Source organism: Vipera ursinii, assembly GCF_947247035.1.
Source record: "Vipera ursinii genome assembly, chromosome: 1".
Taxonomy (NCBI): domain Eukaryota; kingdom Metazoa; phylum Chordata; class Lepidosauria; order Squamata; family Viperidae; genus Vipera; species Vipera ursinii.
Window position 1 is genome coordinate 52,698,948 of NC_139512.1, and position 22,584 is coordinate 52,721,531.

A 22,584-nucleotide genomic window follows, 5' to 3' on the forward strand; every position below is an offset into this window, starting at 1 on the left:
GTTAGTGTTATATGCACACAAAAGCTAGGATCTTAAAGCATGTCAGAGGTTTTGTAATTTTTACAGCAACTTTTGTAGACTCCAATTTACTTTATCAGACACCTAGTTGTTAACTCCTAGTAGTAATAAGAGATAAGTAACAATAATTGCTTTGAAGGTTGAAAATAAAGACATAAAATGTTTAGGATATTAACACAAATGCAAAGTACTGTCCTTGTCAGACTTTTCCAGCAAAAATAAGAGTTCTGCATTATTTCAAATGTATTACTATGTGAGCAAGTATATTTAGAGTTCATTTTGGAAGGGAGACGAGGGTTGCGGGGGGGGGAGAATAATGAAAGAATAGTAAACAAAACATAAAAATAAACTGATGAAACAATTATTACACTGGATTATTTTAAAATATGTGGTAATAATACAAGTATCTATTTAATATATCAATGTTACATTTCTAATTGAATGAAGAAATGTTTGTTCTTACATTCCGATCTGTCTTTTTAAGAAAAACATTGAGAAATGAACAGTACTATGAGTTCTATGGAACTGTGACACTCATAGTGAATTTAGACCAGTGGATGTTCTAAAAGAGGAGTAGGCAACATATTCCCACCACCACTGCTTCAACTTGTAAGGCACAAAGCTCAATTGAGATACAATAATCTTACACAATTATCTTGTTTTTAATCTGTGCCTCAGATTTTCAGATGCTAAATTTTCCAAGAAAGATAAAAATTCAATGGTTAAGAATGGCCTATGTGTATACATAAAAATGGATTTCATAATTATTTCAGATTTATAACCATTTAAAATTATAATATCCATTGAGATAGTTTGCATTAAAGCAGTGCTTTTCAATCTTGACAACTTTAAGATGTGTGGACTTCAGTTACCAGAACTCCCCAGACAATATGCTGGCTGGGAAATTCTGTGAAGTCCACACTGTCAAGGTTCCGATTAAAGAGACACATCAAAGAGCATTGCATGATTATTTATTCTAAAAAAATCTATAATGAGCAGAACGGAGCATCGGCACTCATGAATGGATGCCAGAATCTGAATTCTCCTCCCCTTGACACATCACATCCTACAGAACCTCCCTTAATTGCACGTCATGAATCACATTCACCAATTAGTCCAACACACACAAGTTCACTTCCCTTGAAGTGCACTATTTCTTTTCTTAAAATGTCCGGGTTGAATCCCTCCTGCGCTTTAGTGATTCAAAGCCAAACAGTTAAAGCAAAAGGCTGCCTCTTATATTGTCAGTGCAAAAAGATGTCAATGTTTGCAGCATTGACGTACACATTTTAAATTTGTCAAGATTGAAAAATCATTTTATTTCCATTCATGTCATACCTATTCCAATGGTATTTTAACTAGCTTAGAAAATAGTGGCACAGATTTCTTAAACAGATTAGGAAATTTTATATGTATTTTTCTGATGTTATTCATGGTATGTTTTTCTGTTTTCTCCCAACAAAGACATAATACAAATTAATCTTCTCTTATATTAGAGATATTTATCCTGGAAGTATACTGCCATGATGTCGATGAAGATTCTCAGTCATCCAGGTAGCATTGTCTGGAGGCTGAGTCATGGAATGTAGACCTATTTTCTTTTTTGGTTTGAAATGTTTTGCTGCTTATCATGAGCTCAGACTGAAGAAGCTACTTGGATAAGTAGCAAAAAATGTCAAACCCAAAAAGAAAAGAAGTCCACTTGCCATGACTCAACTTCTTGACATACAGCCATGAGGACTAGTAATATTTAATAGAAACAGAAATATGAGAAGCTTCATTTAACATTTCTGCATCAATTTGCCAGAGGATCTTATGTCCATGTTAAATAAACCAAACCAAACCAAAGGGAATGATAGGAAACAAGCTTTGATGTTATTAGCTGTCAATTGTCATCCCTTTTTCTTTGGGATCAGCTGAGAGAAAGAGAAAACCTACTAAAAACTCTGAGACAAATATCTGCCATGTTCTGATTTTCAGTACTAAGTGATCACCAACATCAGATGCTGCTAAAAATTTACGTGGATAAACAGGATATATTTGAAGGCAATACATTTCTTTTATGAAATGTCTCTTATTCTCTAAGCTTGTTAAAAGAATGGAAATGCAAAGCAAAAGCTTTCAATTAACCTTTTCCTTTGATGATACTGTGCAACTATGATTACTGAATATTTAAAATTAGAGTGAATTGCTAATTAATAAGATATTTCCCCTCTCCTCCATGTGATATAACAAAGCTATATTTTCTTTTTTTATTATTATATTTTATTAGTTTTCCAATATTTACAATAATATCTTTAAAAAGCAACGTGGTATCCGAGTTACAATAGTTCCATTTCAGACAAATACATATTATTACAAATCTCCACATTATTATAACCAATACTTCCTCTCTCTTTTTTCTTCAATATATACTACCTCTTATCTAGATTAACTTATTTCTTATTGCTATCCATCAATCATTTAATAATTTTATTTTTTGAATATATATCAATCTTTTAGTATATTTCATATTTTAACATTTCATCTTTAAAACATCGAACACCTTATCTATTTTTCCTAGCTTTAATTTTACATTAATATTAAAATTAAAACGTTTAAGATTTCTCGATTTCATATTACTAAATAACCTTTTTCCTTTATACAATTCTCTTCAATACTTAGTAATGTAGTCCAGTTCTCATTTATCTCATTTCCGTATCTCTATCAATTATACAATATTTAAAGTAATAGTCATTAAGATACAAATTGCAAGGAGAAAAAGAAGAGAAAGAAAGAGAAAGAAAAGAAAGAAAAAAAGAAAAAGAGGACAATAAAATATTCTTGTTTCTCATTTAGTTTCCACATATTTAAAAATTAACCAAAATTTGTTCCATTTTAACATTCAGTACATCCTTCATGTCTCTGCATCCAAATGTTAGCTACATTCTATCATTCTTAGCATATATACATCTTAACCCATATTATTTAGAAAAACTCAATATTTCAATGTTAATATTCATACATTTGTATTTTGTTTTTTATTTTTATTTTTTGTTAGTTAATATTTTTATCTACTCATAGAAACATTCTCATAATCCCAGTACCATCCTGTCTATTTTAATATTATCTATTTCAGGCCTCTTAAAAATGTTCATATTTCTTCAATCTTATTCTTGCTTTCTTCCTTTGCCATGTCAATTTACGCTTCTTTGCCTCGGGGTCATCAAAGCCTTCTTGTATTACTATATCATATTGAAGTGGACCCCCAGTCTCCATCTTTGAAGATTTAAAGAATCTGCCAACAACACCAAGTCTTATTATTTTCACCTCTTGATACAATTGTCCTGGTCCAAATAAACTTCCTTCCATATTTTCTCCATCGCCTGTATTTGTTGACTATTTAATTCTTCTGCCAATGTATTTAATTGTTCAATTTCTTCTGTTGAATTCTGTCCCAGTAAAATATTAGTTGTAGTCACAGTTTGAATTTGAGTTTGTTTTGTTGAGATGCTTTCTAGTTCTTTCCCAAAAGCTCTTATTTCATCGTCAGCTGTAGAAAGGAGCTAAGTTTGGTAAGATATTTCCCACAGAGCATGAATTTGTTTTTGAAACTCTTCCATTATAAGCTTTCACATCTGATGTTCAAGGTTACTCTTTATCTTGTTTTCTTAAATATTTTCTTGGTTTATTTTAAAGAGAAAGTCAGAATTGCAATTTCAAATTTAGCCACTGAGTGTCCCCCAAGTACTTTAAAAGTTCTTTTCTTTTGTTATTTCTTTCTTAAACCGCCTTCCAAAATCCCCCTCCCTCTCCACAGGGGAAAAAGTACTTAGCAGCTTAATTAGGTGAAAAAAAGATGATTAAGGTACAAGAGAGGAATCCTACCCTCGTCTCTTCCATGCTGCTTTAATGTTGCCTGATGGTGATTTGACTTTGGCTGTCTGCAGCCTAGGAGCTGGCCATATTCCTATGGTCAGTCTTTCGTCCTCCAGTACAAAGGGAATGCAGGCACTAACAGGGGGGTTGCTGCCCCCCGCATTTCTGCAAAAGCCCTTTCTGTCTGGACACCCCTCCAGGGCGACTCTTCGGTCTTTTTATGACCCCCCAGAGATGCGAATCTGGACGTGGAAGAAGGGAGCTGTCCTCCAGGCGTCCATTTACGGCTGTTGGCAAACCGGAAGCCAACAAAAATTTACGTGGATAAACAGGATATATTTGAAGGCAATACATTTCTTTTATGAAATGTCTCTTATTCTCTAAGCTTGTTAAAAGAATAGAAATGCAAAGCAAAAGCTTTCAATTAACCTTTTCCTTTGGTGATACTGTGCAACTATGATTACTGCATATTTAAAATTAAAGTGAATTAATTGCTAATTAATAAGATATTTCCCCTCTCCTCCATGTGATATAACAAAGCTATATTTTCATTGTGGGCCATGGGAACAGAAGTCATCCCAAAGGAGAATTCCTTGTAAAACTATTTAAATACCCTAAATGACTGTCAGGGAAAAATGATTTTTTTAAAAGCCTGAATTGAAACAAATGAATTATTTTGAAGATTATGAAACCAATATTTAAATACAGAATCCATCTGAATGTTAAGATGCAAAACAAAAAAAAACTTGAGGCTAAATGCAAACATCCAAGAACTATAGAGGATGTTAAATGATATGCTACAGATTTGAAGAGAAGAAATATTTTCTATGAAGTAACTATTTTTTTATTTCAAGTCTCAACTCAGTTGTTTATTTACTGTACTTTGAATTTTATCCTTTGCTATGTTGTGGAGCCACTCCAAAGATTGATTTTTACATTGTTCATAAGAAGTATTTTAAGTTTAAAGTTAAAATAATTGTATTTTGCTTCATAATACCTATCTTTGTGGTTTCACTTATGAATGCTTACCTGAATCAAGGATACTGAGTTACTAGAGTTAAATCCAAAGGAAGTGGAGCAAAAAAGTACAAAATACACAATTGTTTGTGGAAACTATTCAAATTTCAATAGGATTGAGTTTTATTCTTTTTTCACTTCACTTTCAAAGCTTTATTCATTTTTAAAAAATATTGAACCATAAAATATATTTAAAGTACTCGAAATGCAAATAAAAACATTAGTAAAATGCTTTTTGAGATGGTTATATTTTTCTGTTAAAAAATGAAGATATTTTAACCTGTCTGAAGCAAATCTTACACAAACCAGCAAGGTGCCTCCTATTTAATAATCAGATAAAAATATATGAATACTTGAGAATAACTCTCATCAAACACAACAGAAAACCTGAACACATAAGTACGCATAATGTCAGTTTGGGATTTATCTAAGAAGTATGATTCAACAATTTAGATTTCATACGAATGTTTTAAAAATGTAACTTTTATTTACTATCAAAAGCACAAAATTGTAACATACAAATTACTGATGTAGGACATTTTTACTAAATATTTATCATGTCTATGTATTAAAAATATAAATATCTTTACTCTAAAGCATATACCAATAATTTGGTATATGTTCTGAATTACAAATCTGTAGAATAAAAAGAAATGTATTCAAATGTAAAAAGGAGTTAACTAATCAGATCCTGGCAATAGAGATCTTCTCTATAAGTTGCCCATAACCAAGGGTCCAACTGTATTTTGGGCAGATTATAATACAGCAAAAGTCAACCACTTTGTTTATAAAGTAAGATTTAAAATCTATCTCTCCCCCATCCTCCAATCATTAGCACATTTCAAAATAGTCAACTTTGGCTTATTATATATTAAAATCCACAAACAAAAAAGGTAAGAATTTCAATGGTTACTGTTTAAAAATAAACTTTTTTTCTGAACAGTAAGCACAATTCTTCCTGCTCCTAATATTCTTTTGCTAGCTGTTCACCATCATTTATAGTTTTGCCATCATTGACACAGATGTAATATTTTTGCATGTGAATCTTAGGCCTGCAAATATAATGTCCTGACAGGGCAAAGTTTGTGAATTGCCATTTGATGTGATTAGAATGAGAGAAGCTTCTGTCACCTCTATTCTAGAAAAAATACATATAATAATTTAAAATGGAAATATGGCTGATTTGCTGTACACCAGAAATATCTTACTCGTGTAATTTACATACTACCAGAATACAGAAAATGCTCATCATTTACAGAATATATTAAAATGCATACCGTTTTCTTGCTTATATTGCATTCTTACATTGCATTACACCTTCAGTAAATTGAATAGTATACATTTGCATGTTGAAAACTTCAAAGATTTGTTTGGATGTCAACTTTTTTTTAAAATCAAACTTTTGACATACAATCCAATATTAAATTCTTGTTTTTCATACAGAGGGGTTTTACTAAAACATTTACAAGTCAACGTTCAAAATTAGGCCTTTCTTAATTCTGCTTATTCCACAATAGCAGAGTTACTGTAATATCACTTTAATGGAATATAAAAGTGCTTAACTTTAGCTTGGTTATTCCCCAACTGTAACTAGCACAACTTTCCTTAATTTCACTTTCAGCTCCAATATTCCCAAGTCACCATACCTCACAAATCTAGTACCAGGTTCAGGGAAACTCTATTCAATGCTTTATTGTAGAGAAACCAATGCAAGGAAAAGACCTTGACCTGGTATCTTGTCAACCAGCTATTTTAAATGTATTTCTGGAAAAGAAGGAGACTCAAAAGTGAAACCATGGCTTTTCAATATATAAGTTGTTACTTCTATATAGTGTATAAAAACATCTTTTATGTATACCTGAAAGAAATCCAATTTTGAGATATCTTTTCTAGAGATATGAATATAATATAAAATGGGTAGCCTAAAAAGACATTATTTGCTTTTGGGAAAATTCTGATATGGCAGAATTTATTTTGCCTTTAGACATTCTTTAAGAGATAAGAGATCTGAAGCTGAATGAAAGAGTAAATGAGTAAGCTGAGCACAGAATACATGTTTTCTTCGTATCAGAGTGTTTTTTTTTCTTCACACTTCTACCCCAATCACATTTAGGTAGCTTAAAATCAACCAAACAAAATTTTGATGGAATGTAACCTCCCATCCCATCCTAAAGCTAAAATTATATGAACATGCAAGAATGATACAATCCTTATTTTTTCTCCAACCTTTGCACCTAATAAAAATCCATATAAATTGCTGAATTCTATAATTATAAAGTTAGGATTATCTATATTAAAGAACACTAGTCACTTTTCATTTCAAGTTATGCATTTGTCCAGTAGTGGGTATTATAAAGTGCTCATCTTGCAATGATATGAGATGGACATACATACAGCAGTGCCGTGCTGTGTACTGGTCTGGGACAAGGGTATTACCACAAGATCCATATTATTATAGTTGTGTAAAGCAACCACAAGTAAATGAGCCCTTTTCTTTTTACTGGAATGGAGGAAATCATTAAGGTAAATAGGGCAGGATCAGCTGCAGCCAGGAGGTTAAGAGAACTGATAGTGGTCAGTGCTGAAGTAATCCTGAACAGTGATCCTCAAAAGAAAGGTTGAAACAATGAACATTTCGGTAAGTTTGGTCCTTTCATTTCAGCTTATGTGGACAATTCTAGAAGTTCTGAAATAACAAGGTGCTGCTGCTTTAAGAGTAGACCACATTCAGTTACTTTTTGGGTTTCTCCAGGATGTTCAGGAATTTCCCTCTAGTCATCTCTCTTGCTGAAATCACAAAGAAAGAAAGACAAAACAGTTTAACAGTTTTAGCATCAGAAGTGGATAATTTCAATAATTTCCTCCTATAAAATTAATTTAAATGACTAGAAACAAGATAAAATATTCCACATAAAAGAAAACGGTTGCTGAAATTGGGTATGTGTAGTTTAATGAAGAGAAGGGTGAGGGGTGACATGATAGCAGTGTTCCAATATCTCAGGGGCTGCCACAAAGAAGAGGGAGTCAAGCTATTCTCCAAAGCACCTGAAAGCAGGACAAGAAGCAATGGATGGAAACTAGTCAAGGAGAGAAGCAACCTAGAACTAAGGAGAAATTTCCTGACAGTTAGAACAACTAACCAGTGGAACAACCTGCCTCCAGAAGTGGTAAATGCTCCAACACTGGAAGTTTTTAAGAAGAGACTGGCCATTTGTCTGAAATGGTATAGGGTTTCCTGCCTTAGCAGGGGGTTGGACTAGATGACCTCCAAGGTCCCTTCCAACTTCTTCTTCTTCTTCTTCTTCTTCTTCTTCTTCTTCTTCTTCTTCTTCTTCTTCTTCTTCTTCTTCTTCTTCTTCTTCTTATTATTATTATTATTATTATTATTATTATTATTATTAAAACAAATATCACATTTTAGCTCTTCCAAAGTCTAGAAATATCAGCCACGCATTGAAAATATCAAAACTCAGCTGTAATGTCCATAAACTGTCTCATTTTAATGTTATAACCACTTACTTTATTTTCATAGCAGCTATTCTCAAGAGCTCCCTTTCAATTTTTCTATTATATTTATCTACAGACACTATAATCTAGAATGCCATTGCTCCTTCTTAGGGCATCTCTTTCTGCAAGCATAATCCCACAACCCCTCTCTGTCTCCCTCTGTTTCAAGATTACTTGTTCTTGTATACCTATGACCTTAAACATAAATGAGACAGCATTTCCATTCTCCCATAGTAGTTCCTAGATGTTATATTATAATGGAGTTTAAAATTCTCTCAAAGCAGTACATCTATGTATGGTGTCTTAAAGTAGAGTTTATAGTTTATTTCAGCCTCACATTGTACTGTCATTCCCAGTAAGGCAAAGTGTATATGCTTGTCCATATCATTAATCTCCATTAAAAGCATTACAGAGTTTTACTCAGCTACAGTACTTTCCTATAGAAACAAAATCTGATTTATGAATTCCAAGATTTTATTGCTGGCGTATTAAAAAATATTCCTTTGATGTGAGAGAAAACACTTCAGCTCTTTTTCTTCTTTACCATCTCCACATTCAGATAGTGATTGGATATATTTTATATTAGGATTACTACTATGCCAAAAATCTGGGGGATTCAATTTATGGAGGTCCCTGGCAAAAAGGGTCTGACCAGCCATTGTTAAGGGTGATTGTTAACTTTTATGGCTATTTAAATGAGTTCCCAGGAAAAACCCCACATGAAATAGATGTTTTGGTCACTTCACTTGGATACTTAAATACAGGATGATGGCATTCATCTCTTGCTCGTGGACGGTCTTTCATGTTACCTTCAATGACAATAAAGCTTCTTTTTTAATGACTTCAAGAACCTTATTAACTGGCCAATAAAAACATCCAGAACTGGTTTTATATGTAACTTCTAGTTGGTAGGATGCAAACAACATGTTGGCTTGCAAGATAGATTTTAGATTGGAGATCTTAATTTTGCATGTGGCTTGTGAAGTTGTCCTATCAGGCCTCAAGCTATTAATTTTTTATCCTACTTGGAGGCTCTCTTCCAAGACATTTACTTGGTAGTTATGGCAATTAGGTTAATGGTCTATAAAAGTTTGTCCATAAGAATGGAATGGTAGTATTCATTTATTATGCTTCAAATTACATGATTTACAATGGAAGCAATGCAATCTGTCAGATGAATTCTGCAGCAAATTAAATCATCACAGAAATGAATGGCACCTTCTCTCCCCTCCTTTACTCTTGTTCATTTCTGATTTTTTCAGGCAGCTGTTTCCAGGTTCCAGCTTCCTTAAATTTTCAATGATATTTCTTTCATATTCTTTCTCCTTGGTCCCCTCCCTGGTGAACTGCTTTCTTCCACATCTGCCAGCTATCTCTTTTCCTCCCCTCTGCATAAAGGCCAAATCTTTTTAAATAGAAGGAGAGGAGCTGGATAATATAATCCTAGTTTTGCTAGGACAAAACTCCCTCCTTTCCAGAGGCTAGTATTCTAAAAACAATTTTTTTCTCTCTGTGGGCAGCAAAAGGAAGATCTGTGGGTTAGCATTGGTGTATGTGCTTGCATTTAAAGTCATTATGGATTCTCCTGCCTGCATGCTCAGGTCCTTGGAATATAAGTATTGGCAATCTAACTGAACGTGGGGAGGGAAAGATGTGCCACACCTTGCTTAAGTGAATGGGAATTTATCTATTCATTGCAAGCCAAATGTCAAGGTATGGTTTATTGCAAGGATAGGCAACATAAACCCATGACATCAATGTTCTTGTGAATACCTCCCTTGCTGCCTGCCCTACTCCCTTCAACATATATAAATTAATATGAAGCTGACATGCTGCAAGTGTTAACATATCTTTATTTTCAAGAATGACTTTGGGCTCCACACAGGCCCCCAATGGCATTTTCAGAAAATGAAAGAATTTCATTTAAAGAGAGGTTTAGAGAGCTGATGAGTACAAGGATCATGCATGTAATCCTAGATCACAGATTTGTTGCATTATATCCAATCCAAACCTGTGTTATATCATCTTGAGTATGCATTCTTGTTAAAATCTAAGGAACATAAATATCTTGGAGACTCAGTTGATGGCCAAAGACAACACCATTATTAAATGTGTCTGGTTTGCTGTAAAGCTTGATAGGCAAACATTTTGGCTAATGAAAAAAATTGGAACTTAAAGAGCAAATTCAGTTAGTAAAAAATACTCTGTCACAGGAGATAGGAATTTAATGTATTCATACATAAATTAAACATCACTATATTTCTCATCTTTCTCACACACATATGGATAGGATAGGAATCTTTAAAAAATGGCCTTGGTCCAGTTTCAAAACTCAAATCCAGATAAGCTAGAAGAAATTTGCTTGGAGGATTAAGAATTAAACTCTGTCTTCTAAATAACTGTGACATATATGATTTTGATTATTTTATAAAATTATAAAAAAATCCATATTTAAGTCTACTTAAAGTTTAAGACATTCATATTCATTTTGTGGGAACTAACTATCAGAAAATGTTCAGAATTACCAGCAGTAGATTCTGACTGTATCATTCAGTCGTATCACAGAAAGCATAAAGTTGAGATAACAGTGAAAATCTGGTGCCTCTGAATTCTATGCAGATGAGTACTGTGCAGTTTTATTTATCATAATTATAAATAATCTATAGGTATACAATAAGCTAACTATTGATTACAATCAGTTGTAAGTCTCTAAATTAGGTCTACAATTAACCTCTATATAGTCAAACAAAGTTAAAAACTTATTTCTTTACACAACTTACAAGGGGCCATAAAAAGAGTAACTGTTTTAGTATTTTTAAAAAATAAGTAATCCAGTTCCAAATGTAATGCTGGTAGGAGTCTACTCCAAAGAATTGGAACCAGATGAAGGAGAGCTCATAATCATGACATGATTATTTTCATACAGGATAGAACCAAATGCTTATAAGCAGTAGAAACTTATTTAATAATTGGTCAAGCAGCCACATACATAGGCTGGTCTGATTCCAAGTCTTATAAATATTTAGGACATTATTTCTCAACACTATAAATCTTTACTGGTATCTTTCTCACATACCCAACCAGTGTCATGATTATCTGTGCATTAGAATAACTCTTCAAAACATGAGCAGAATGTGACTAAATTTGTTATGATGGGAGAAGCTGGCAATTGAAATAATTAGTTTAAAACTGGGGCAGATCTGCTGAGGGTTGCAAAAGAAAAACATTCTAGAAAAATTCCCACCACATATCCCTTTGGGACAGGAAGTAGCTCAGAATATTACTATTTGTTCCATTCTAAGTTTCCTTCCCTCCTTGTCACACAATCCAAAAAACCCCCACAAACTTATGTGGTGTGCTCTATGCTTTATGCACAGAGTCACACAAACCCAACTCAAGAAGAAAGCAGAAACAGACACAGAGACATAATATGCTACTTTATAACACAGATAAAAATACAGACATCTCTCATGACTATTGTTAATAAAAGGATTGGAAAATATTTAGCCAGGTTAGGTTTAATACTTAGTTAGGTTTTCCTAATTTATTTCCTAGTAGGGCTTATGAGGATTTCTTAGAAATAAAGATAATTGGCAATGCTTCCTTTCTTCCCCGAACCACTGTCATACCTCTCTTTTTAAACTTTTTATTCATAAGCACTGATTCCATCCATCCATCCATCCATCCATCCATCCATCCATCCATCCATCCATCCATCGTCATCAACAACAATAGTAATAGTCCGAAACCCCCATTTTCTTTAACATCCTGCAGATGTTTCATTTTAATCCTTGGTTTTTTTCCCTTGCCATATAAAATTTAATGTCAATTTGTTCAGGTTCCCAAAATTTTTCTGATCAAGTTGTATAAACTGGGAAACATATTACCATGCAGCAGCGTTAACTTGGATTAGAGAATGGATAATTTTAAAGAATAAAAGATTATTAACTCTAGAAGGCCATGATCTGCAATTAGGCTGGCACGCATTCCTATGGAATGAGAAGCAAGGGTTATATCAACATTTTCAAAACCATCGGATTAGACAAGCACTACTTAAAATTTGGAATAAAATTAGAAAACAAAATTACATTAAAATACCAGTCTGGTTGTCCACCCTTGAAGCGATAGTCTACCCAAATTTGTTTAATTTGGGAAACAGTACTACATATAAGGATATTACGAATGAAATGGGAGAACTGAAATCTAGACAGGAACTAGAACAACAAGGGATAAAATTGGAATGGTGGGCTTACCTACAGATACAAACACGATATGGGAAAGATAAGAAAGAGTGGGGGATAAATATTCAAGAAACTGCATTGGATAAAATTTTATTGGGGCCAGATAAGAAACAAATAAGAAAATTGTATAGTTTGCTATTGGGATACAAAATGTTTGAGGAACAAGTTAAAGAACCAATGCTGATATGGGCTAAAAATTTGGGATATGGCATAGATTTTGATATCTGGCAAACTCTCTGGGATAGAAATAAAAAGATAACGCTGGCCTCGGCTTATAAAGAAAATTTATATAAAATGTTTTATCGGTGGCATCTCCCCCCAGCACGATTAGCCAAAATGTACAAGACAATATCCCCTAGCTGTTGGAGGTGTTGCGAAGAATTAGGCACTTATTTTCATGTTTGGTGGTCCTGTAATAAGACGCAAAATTATTGGCAAAGGATTCGGACATGGCTAGAGGAAATATTAGGATGGAGAGTCAAATGTAGACCAGAATTTTTCCTGCTTGGCATAACAAAAAAGAAACATAGCAAAGAAGAGTTATATTTAATAATACATATCATCACAGCAGCGAGAATGATGTTCGCCCAGAAATGGAAAAACAGTGAAATCCCGGAAGAGAGTGAAGTGATAAGTAAAATTTGGGCGTGCGCAGAAATGGACAAGTTAACTTTGGAAATTAAAAATAAAGACCAGTAATTTAGTGGAATATGTAAGATCTTTAAGGTATTGGAAAAAGGCTGATTTGTTTATTATACAAGAATGGATTTTGAAAGTTTTGAATCAGTTAGAAATGGTAGAATTTGGAATATGTGAAAAATATTTGTAATGGAGATATATTATGATGTTTAAGGAGAGTTAAAGTGCGACTGGATTTAAAGTGTAATTATAGTTAGTTAGTATATTTTAGATTAAGATTGTGAAAATAATACCCTGTATTCTGCTTTGGGAAGTTGGGGGGGGGGCTAGGGGAGGTAGGGGTATTGGGTGGGTTACGGTATGGGTTAGGGGTAGGGGGGGGATGGGGTTTATGTTTAAAAATGTACTTCAAAACTTTTTAATAAAAAATAAAATAAAGACCAGTCAGATTACTACAAAATTTGGAATAAGTTTTACTCATGGTGGGATCAGAAAGGAAGATCACAACAGAAACACACAGGATGCTGATTTCACATATTACTAGAATAAGGTGGTTGATAAGATTGAATATTCTATAACTGTATATAAATGATATGGACATAAAGTGTATATATGTATATAAAACACGAAAAAGATGCAATGACAAGAAGGATTGTCAGACCGTTAACACCTTGTCCAAAGTTTTAAATAATAAAATTTGTTATAAAATAAAATAATAAAAAACAACAATAGTAATAGTAATAGTATTAGTAATAGTAATAATAATAATAATAATAATAATAGTAGAAGTAGTAGTAGTAGTAGTAGTAGTAATTGGAAGGGACCTTGGAGGTCTTCTAGTCAACTCTCTGCTCAGGCAGAAAACCCTATACCATTTCAGACAAATGGTTGTCCAGTCTCTTCTTAAAAACTTCTAGTGTTGAAACATTCACAACATTCACAAATTCAGTTATGACATATGTTTTCCTTGTTAAAAGTTGTAAGCCTAGGACCTGACAGATCTAGAATCATACTGAAGTTCAATTGACAGGCCTATTGTTGAAATGAGATGAAGGTAGCTCAAATGTGGCCATATGAATGTCTTTTCATGCTCTGATTCCAAGCTGCTAAAGCTTTAGACTTTTGCAGGGTGTGGTTAAAACACAAGACCAAAATGGACAGGGGAAGAAAGAAAAGATGGGAAGTAGGCCACAATCACTCTGTGCCCAGAATCGGGAAACTTCAAACCATATTTAATATAAATGTTACTACATGAAATTGGTTATCTAAATTGGCTTTGAGATCACTGAGTTGCCATTTATTTCAAAAATTTCTTGTTTATGTGGTGTTCTTAACTCAAGTATTTAAAATGTAGAAGATGCTCATGTTGTATAATCATTTTTTTTCTGTAAAGGAAAAAAAGCTAATTTTAAACAGTCTCAGGAAATCTGAAAATAAAAAAATCACTTTGAATTAAATCCCACACCTTGTTTTGCTCAGGTAATATCAACCTGAAGCATTATCTGCTGATGGAATCAAGTTTTTCAGAGCACCAGTCCCATATAGGAGATATACGAATGTGTGACAACTATGCGCCCCTGAAGAGGGCTGCACCTTATAAATCAAGCTGCAAGCATTGACTAGTACTGCATCCAACTGAAATTACTGTGAGTTGGGGGCTGCTCCAGAACACGTGCCCTCCTGTTCACTTGTCATCGGAGATGTTAACAATTCTGATTAATTCACAGACCTCTCATTTTATTCTTCATTCCTTTATCCTTGCTATCCTGCTCTGCTGCGGCTTAAAGATTCTTACCCGACCTGCTACAATAATCACCAGTCGCTTGCCCTCCCCCCCACCTGGTGAAATTGTTTAGTGATGCCAACCGCGCTTTTAATTTGCAAGACATCAGACACAGAGGTAATTTATACCAACATCTGTTCATTTCTGACTTCTGAAACAAACTCACACATGCTGCTACAAAATCCCATTAGAAGCAAGACAGCCTTCTGCTATTCTGTATTCCTCTTCTCAATACACATGAAGGAGTCAACTAAGCTTTAAATTTTAAAACATATGAAACAAAATCAAGAGAAGAGCTTTATAGCTATCAAATAACCCTTTCACGTTCATCAAAGCCATCCAAATTGTGTAGAAAAAATTCTGAATTTTTCTACCTACTTTTGTAGCTGTGCTCTATTTTGTTGAACAATATCAGTACAGATATTGTTACAGACAAGAAGATATCTATAATTTCCTCGTTACCAACAATATCACTACAGATATTGTTGGTAACGAGGAAATTATAAATTGCAAAGTGTTCTGTCCCAGTGTCCCAGTCATTCCTTAATTGCCACTCCCTAGTCTATGAATATAGGAGAGACAAAAATTTGTCCCTAGTGGACATGCCTTCTTGTTTCATATTATTCCAGTTCAATGGTCTTTAAACCTTATTAGAAATTTTAATTTAAGACATCCCGTAGTCATTTCAATGGGGAAAAAAAGCAAGAACCAGCTGCCCACATCCTAGATGCGCTTGCTGTCAGGGAAACTTATAGTAATATTTTTTTTTAAATCCCATTTATATCCCGCCCTTCTCCGAAGACTCAGGGCAGCTTATTTGTCATCACTCACTACCCATGGAAATGAGGGAAGCCACTTAATGCACAATAGCAATCTCTAACTAATAAAATTGTACAAAAAACCATAGGTACATTGTTCAAATATGCTTAATCCCAGGGACTTGCCCACTGACAATTGGATCTAGTACCAATTTCACAGTATTAACAGGGAACCACAGAATCTAAGCAGCATAAACATGAATTGCCATGTCAAGAAAAAATTTACAGTCTATCCTATGCAGTACATCTATCACTACAATAGAAGATCAACCATGAATACAACTCCAATAGCTCAGTTACAAATTAATCTCTTCAGCTATATGGAGAAGTGAGAGCACTGAAGATCACAGAAAGCACCAATTTAGGATGTAATCGGCCTAGGTTACAATAAAGCTGAATATCTGAACAAATCCACTTTTTCTGTGACTACCTACAAGACAGCTATTGGGTTACTATAAATAACAAGAGAATCTTGAATCAGGAATTAAATTTTCTGCCAGAGACTAGATGGAGTGCAAACCAGGTATTGGACAAAAGAGGCAGAAGCCAAAAATGAAAGCTTAATTTACCAGTTGCTAGGAAGGAGGAGCACAGTTTAAAATAATCTCCTCTTTGGAACTTCAATCCCTCAATCCTTGTTGTCTTGGTCTCCCTTCCTACCACAGTCCCCAAACTGCCTTCTGCAGTAAATTTTGTTACCGTTGGTTGAAGATATTCAGTAGTACAGATTGATTTCTTGCAAGTGAGAAGATGAGAGATTACCAAAAGCAGCCCTGGTTAACAAGATTGGGTGCAGAATCCCTTGTGAGAGCAGCCTACTCTGCCAGCACTTTGCATCCTTTCACTATGACATATGGGTTTCATTACACAAAGATTTTCCTTATTTCAACACTGAGGAGATTACATTAGAAACTCAGGGCTATCTTTACATCTGTAGTAATTTAAAGGTTAAGTAACATTTTTAATCAAATGTTATGTCAATGACAAAGACTCATAAGGTTTGGCTTACATCCAAGTAGAAAATGTAGTGGTGGATGTTCCTTCTAGTAAGCTATTTAGTGGAAAATAAGAACATGGCAGAAGATTGGATTTCCAATGTCGCTGTCACCCTCCTCCAATATTTCATAATACCATATTTCTAGATATGGTAACCATGGGCTTCATGTTTCATTGGAACGTAGTAGTCATGGGATTTAGTGAGGTAATGAAAGTAATGTCTTCCTTTTATGTAAAAAGCTGTCACCGTAAAAGGTATCTATAGATAGGAGACATTTTAATGCATAAAGGTGGTCCATATGTAAATAATATTTTGTTTTAGAGTAGGATTGAAGCACACTGATAGTGAATGTAACTTGCAGATAAGATTTTCAAGTTCAACTATTTGTACTACTAGCTAAACTCCAAAGACACCTGAAAGTGAAGATGCTAAACAATACCAAATTAGAAAGACCAATAATGCAGTACAAGGTAATTTTCTAGGCGCCCAAAGTTATATAAATATACATACAGTATGACAATCATCATATACTGGACATATATATTTCTGAAGATATTACTGCAACTGCTTCTGTTAATCCAAAAGCCAGTTCCACAAAACCTCAGCTGTCACTCTAAGCTAAGGTGACTGACCTTCCTTTCCCCATACATTTGTTCTTTCTTAATATAATTTTGTTGCTACCCAATCAGTCATCCAAAATAAGACTTCCTATGCACTACGCTTATATTTGTTGTCATTTTTTACACTCAAATCACTGTTGAAAACAGCACACCACCCTTCTATTCTTCCAATGTTAGCTTGATATATATTTTCTTTGGTTTGAATAACTATGCTGCCTTTAAAATATCTAGGTTGCATTACTATTCAAAACACTTTAAAAATATAATTGGAATTCAAGTAGAATTAAACCACTACTTCTCAAATATGTGTATGTATATATACATGTACTGTATGTTCTACCTACGTATTAATTTACTGAAGCATTTGGATTACTACATTCCTAATCTATTAATTAGGATCACTGCAATATAATACAGGAAAAAGTTATTAGCTAAGATTAGTAAACTTACAGAACTTAGGAAAACTTGTTTTTTCAATTGCACTACCTCTTCTTTCTCTATGTATTTAGAATTAAAAAAGGGATTATGCTGTCAAGCCATATCTCTTGGCCAGACTAAAAACCTAAACATTTTTCTTTCAGAAATTAAACTTGCTAGTAAACTATAACCAAAAAACATTTATTCTTATTTTGTTCAACTCCACTAGTTGCTTTTCTTCTATCCAACATTTTTTTAAAAAAGGCTTGTTATTTTTTACTTTAAAACGTAATATTTTTTTTTACAATTTTCTTATTAGTATAGCAAGGCTTTAGCTTTTCTGACCACCATAGTCCCTCAGTTCTTTATGCTGAAATCTGGCAACAATTCCCAGTTTCCATGGTATGGGAGAAACGAGGACAACTAGCTAATAAATATTAAAAGGTAATATTCATATTGAAGTTCTAAAGGGGATAGATAGTTAACATTGCCTTTGGTATTTTATGAATGTCTTAAAAATATTTGAAGGCAATACATATTCTAACTGTACCTACATGTAGGGACTGCATATTTTTAAAAAATAATCTAACCTGAACTGCAATATGTATCTACTATTTTTCAGTCTGATTTGTAGAATTACCAATCTTAGCCCTACAATATGTAAAAATGCTTTGTTCCATTATTGGGGTTCTGAGCTTAGTTTTTTGATTGCACATATTTTATTACCCCACCAGGTAACTTTTAAAGAGTAGGGATTCTGTGGTACCATCATACAGATTATACTACTTTTTTAAAAAAATCAGAATTTTAATTTTTTAAAAATAATTCTTATAAAAATTATTTCTCTTCATGCCCTTTTCACAGAAATATAACAGTAAATCCAAAATAGCAAGTCAAAAGCACTGAGTGCAGAGTAGAACTGTCAACTATGGATTGCAATGGACTGCATAAAGATAGCTAATGACTGGTATTTTTAACAAATACAGTCCTGGTGAAGATTAAATACATACTGCTACTAAGACCAAATTTATTAAGATCATAGGAAGATAGCTATTTGTTTCAGATGGTTTGAATATTGAGATGAATATTTTGAGAGTACCTCCTACTTCAAGAAACATACCAGCTTGACCTCCTTGACTCTTGATCTCCATGACACTTGGTGTAGGGAAAGAGTTACATCTCTCCTTGAAGCCAATAAAAAACCCTCTTGATTATAATTTAGATAAGAGCCACTGGATTGAATAATAATGACTGAAACTCCCTTGGCTGTTTCACCTTGAGACGTCCATCACTGGGTTAAACATGATGCTAATTGCATTTGGATTGATTAATTTCTCTCACTCCTGTCTATTCGAATAATGCTTAACAAAATAATCACAGTACCCAGAGCCAAATCTTCTCCGTCAAAGGAATGAAGCCATCAGATCCAGCAGAGATGAAAGAAATGAAGATGACCCGTAATTACTGCTACGGTGATATCATTACCATATTATAGAAAATGAGTGTGGCGAAGGGGGAGAAAGGGGCTGTGATTATTATTTATTTTTTAATGGAAGCTTACATCCCAAGAATGCAGATTGGAAATACTGGAGTGTGCAAATGGAAAGAACTTGGAGAGAGAGGATTTTTTCCCCCATTAAACTACAAAAAAAGGAGATCACTACACTTTTTGATAAATGCATTATGAGTGTTCTCTTTTGTTTTAGTAGTGTTTTGTACTCAAAGAGCAGATATTTAAGATGACTTTTTTCTTAGTGGAATCTTATGATAGCCATTGAGTAGCTGTAGTTACTCTGATATAGTTAAAAAAAGTAAAGGTAAAGGTTCCCCCGCACATGCGTGCTAGTCGTTTCCGACTCTAGGGGCCGGTGCTCATCTCCGTTTCAAAGCCGAAGAGCCAGCGCTTGTCCGAGGACGTCTCCGTGGTCATGTGGCCGGCATGACTAGACGCCAAAGGCGCACGGAACGCTGTTACCTTCCCACCGTAGTGGTCCCTATTTTTCTACTTGCATTTTTACGTGTTTTCGAACTGCTAGGTTGGCAGAAGCTGGGATGAGTAACAGGCGCTCACTCTGCTACACGGCACTCAGGATTCGACCCGCCAAACTGCCGACCTTCTGATCGACAAGCTCAGCGTCCTAACCCACTGAGCCACCGCGTCCCTCTGATATAGTTACCATTTCTTAAATGTTACAATGCTTGCAACTGGGCTTATTCTAAATCTTGGATTATAAATCCATCTGATCCTTTCAAAAAATTTCTGTTCAGAACATTTATTTCAAATACCCAAATCTATAAAGTCAGTAAATCCAGTTATTTCATATATTCCCTTCCCTAAAATGCTAGTTGCTTTTAGGTTTATTGTGATGGGCCCAAATGAGTATCATATTTATAATTTGTATTAGAATTAGAAAGCAGTAATTGTCAGCCCAGCTGTTTCCTGAATCCTCTCTTGTTTGAGAAAACAATAAAACTTTGCAACAGTTTGGAACCTTGGACCACTTATGCTCTGTAAGTATAGCTTTTATTTTTTTTTCTCCTCTTCGTTCTGCTTAGATCCGACCCAAGTGGCTGAGGACAAAAATAGAAAACCACCCATGTTGATTCTGTACAAAGCCAAATGTGCTGGTATACAAAAACTGACATGGTATACCAGTAAGTTTCAAAATTTACGAGTTAACATGGTAATAACCACACAAAAATTATTTAAAATTATTAAATCAGAATAGAGCCAGAAAGAACCTTGGAGATCTCCTAGTCCAGCCCCCTGCTCAAGCAGGAGTCCCGATATCATGCTGTCCGGTCTCTTCTTAAAAATCTCAAGTGATGAAGCACCCGCAACATCTGAAGGCAAGCTGTTCCACTGGTTAATTGACTTCACTGTTAGGAAGTTTCTCCTTAATTCCAAGTTGCTTCTCTCCTTGATTAGTTTCCAGTATTTCTTGTCTTGCCTTTTGGTGCTTTGGAAAATAAATTGACCCCTCCTCTTTGTGGCAGCCTCTCAAATATTGGAATACTGCTATCATATCCCCCCTGGTCCTTCTTTTCTCTAGACTGGCCGTTCCCAAATCCTGCAACCGTTCTTCATATGTTTTAGTCTCCAGGCCTTTAATCATCTTAGTTGCTCTTCTCTGCACTTTTTCCAAAGTCTCAACATCTTTTGTGTAATGTGACCAAAACTGGATGCAGTATTCCAGATGTGGCCTTACTAAGGCTTTATAAAGTGGTACTAATACTTTGTGTGATTTTGATTCTATGCTTCCATTTATACAACCAAGGATTGCATTGGCTTTTTTGGCTGCTGCCACACACTCCTGACTCATGTTTAAATGATCGTCCACTAGGACTACAATGTCCCTCTCCCAGTTACTGTTTCTGAACCCGGTCTTGCCTAATCTGTACTTGTACCTTTGGTTTTTCCTGCCCAGGTGTAAAACCTTGCTTTTCTCCACATAAAATATCATAATAATAATAATAATAATAATAATAATAATAATAATAATAATAATAATAATAATAATAATAATAATAATAAGAAGAAGAAGAAGAAGAAGAAGAAGAAGAAGAAGAAGAAGAAGAAGAAGAAGAAGAAGAAGAAGAAGTAGTAGTAGTTGAAAGGGATTTGGAGGTCATTTAGTCCAACCCCCTGCTCAGGCACAAAACCCTATACCATTTCAAGCAAGTGGCTGTCCAGTCTCTTCTTAAAAACTTCCAGTGTTGGAGCATTCACAGCTTCTGGAGGCAGGTTGTTCCACTGATTAATTGTTCTGTCAGGAAATTTCTCCTTAGTTCTAGGTTGCTTCTCTCTTTGGCTAGTTTCTATCCATTGCTTCTTGTCTTGCTTTCAGGTGCTTTGGAGAATAACTTGACTTCCTCTTCTTTGTGGCAGCCCCTGAGACATTGGAACACTGCTATCATGTCCCCCCTCGTCCTTCTCTTCATTAAACTAGACATACCCAATTCCAGCAACTGTTCCTTTTATGTTTTAGCCTCCAGTCCCCTAATCATCTTTGTTGCTCTTCTCTGTTCTCTTTGTAGAGTCTCGGAATCTTTTCTACATCGTGGTGACCAAAACTGGATGCAGTATTCCAAGTGTGGCCTTACCAAGGCATTGTAAAGTGGTATTAACACTTCACGTGATCTTGATTCTATCCCTCTGTTAATGCAGCCTAGCACTATATTGGCTTTTTTGGCAGCTGCAGCACACTGCTGGCTCATATTTAAGTGATTGTCCACTAGAACTCTGAGATCCCTCTCACAGATACTACTATTGAGCAAGGTACCCCCTATACTATACCTGTGCATTTGATTTTTCTTGCCTAAATGTAGAACCTTACCTTTTTTCCACCACTGAATTTCATTTTGTTAGATAGGGCCCAATGTTCAAGTCTGTCAAGATCCTTCTGTATCTTAAGCCTATCTTCTGGAGCAGGTATGTCAAACTCGCGACGTCACATGACATCACGCGACTTATCACAACTTTTTCCCCATTGCCGGCAATGGGGTGGGTGCGGTTTCATCATGATGCATCCAGCCCGTGGGCCGGCAGTTTGAGATGCCTGTTCTGTTGTGTTGGCTATTCCTGCCAGCTTGGTGTCGTCTGCAAATTTGATGAGTTCCCCATGTATCCCCTCATCCAAATCATTGATGAAGATGCTGAAACGCAGTG

The 22,584-nt window shown here is 34.7% G+C and overlaps 1 protein-coding gene across 1 annotated transcript in view; it reads right to left on the reverse strand.

The window, feature by feature from the left end:
- Positions 1–5,196: 5,196 nt before the first annotated feature.
- LIN52 (lin-52 DREAM MuvB core complex component) overlaps positions 5,197–22,584 on the reverse strand; it is a 56,225-nt gene continuing 38,837 nt past the window's right edge. The window contains exon 6 of the mRNA XM_083358639.1: positions 5,197–7,680. Within this exon, the coding sequence (XP_083214765.1) occupies positions 7,625–7,680 (56 nt within the window). The 3' untranslated portion in view covers positions 5,197–7,624. The remainder of the gene's footprint in view (positions 7,681–22,584) is intronic.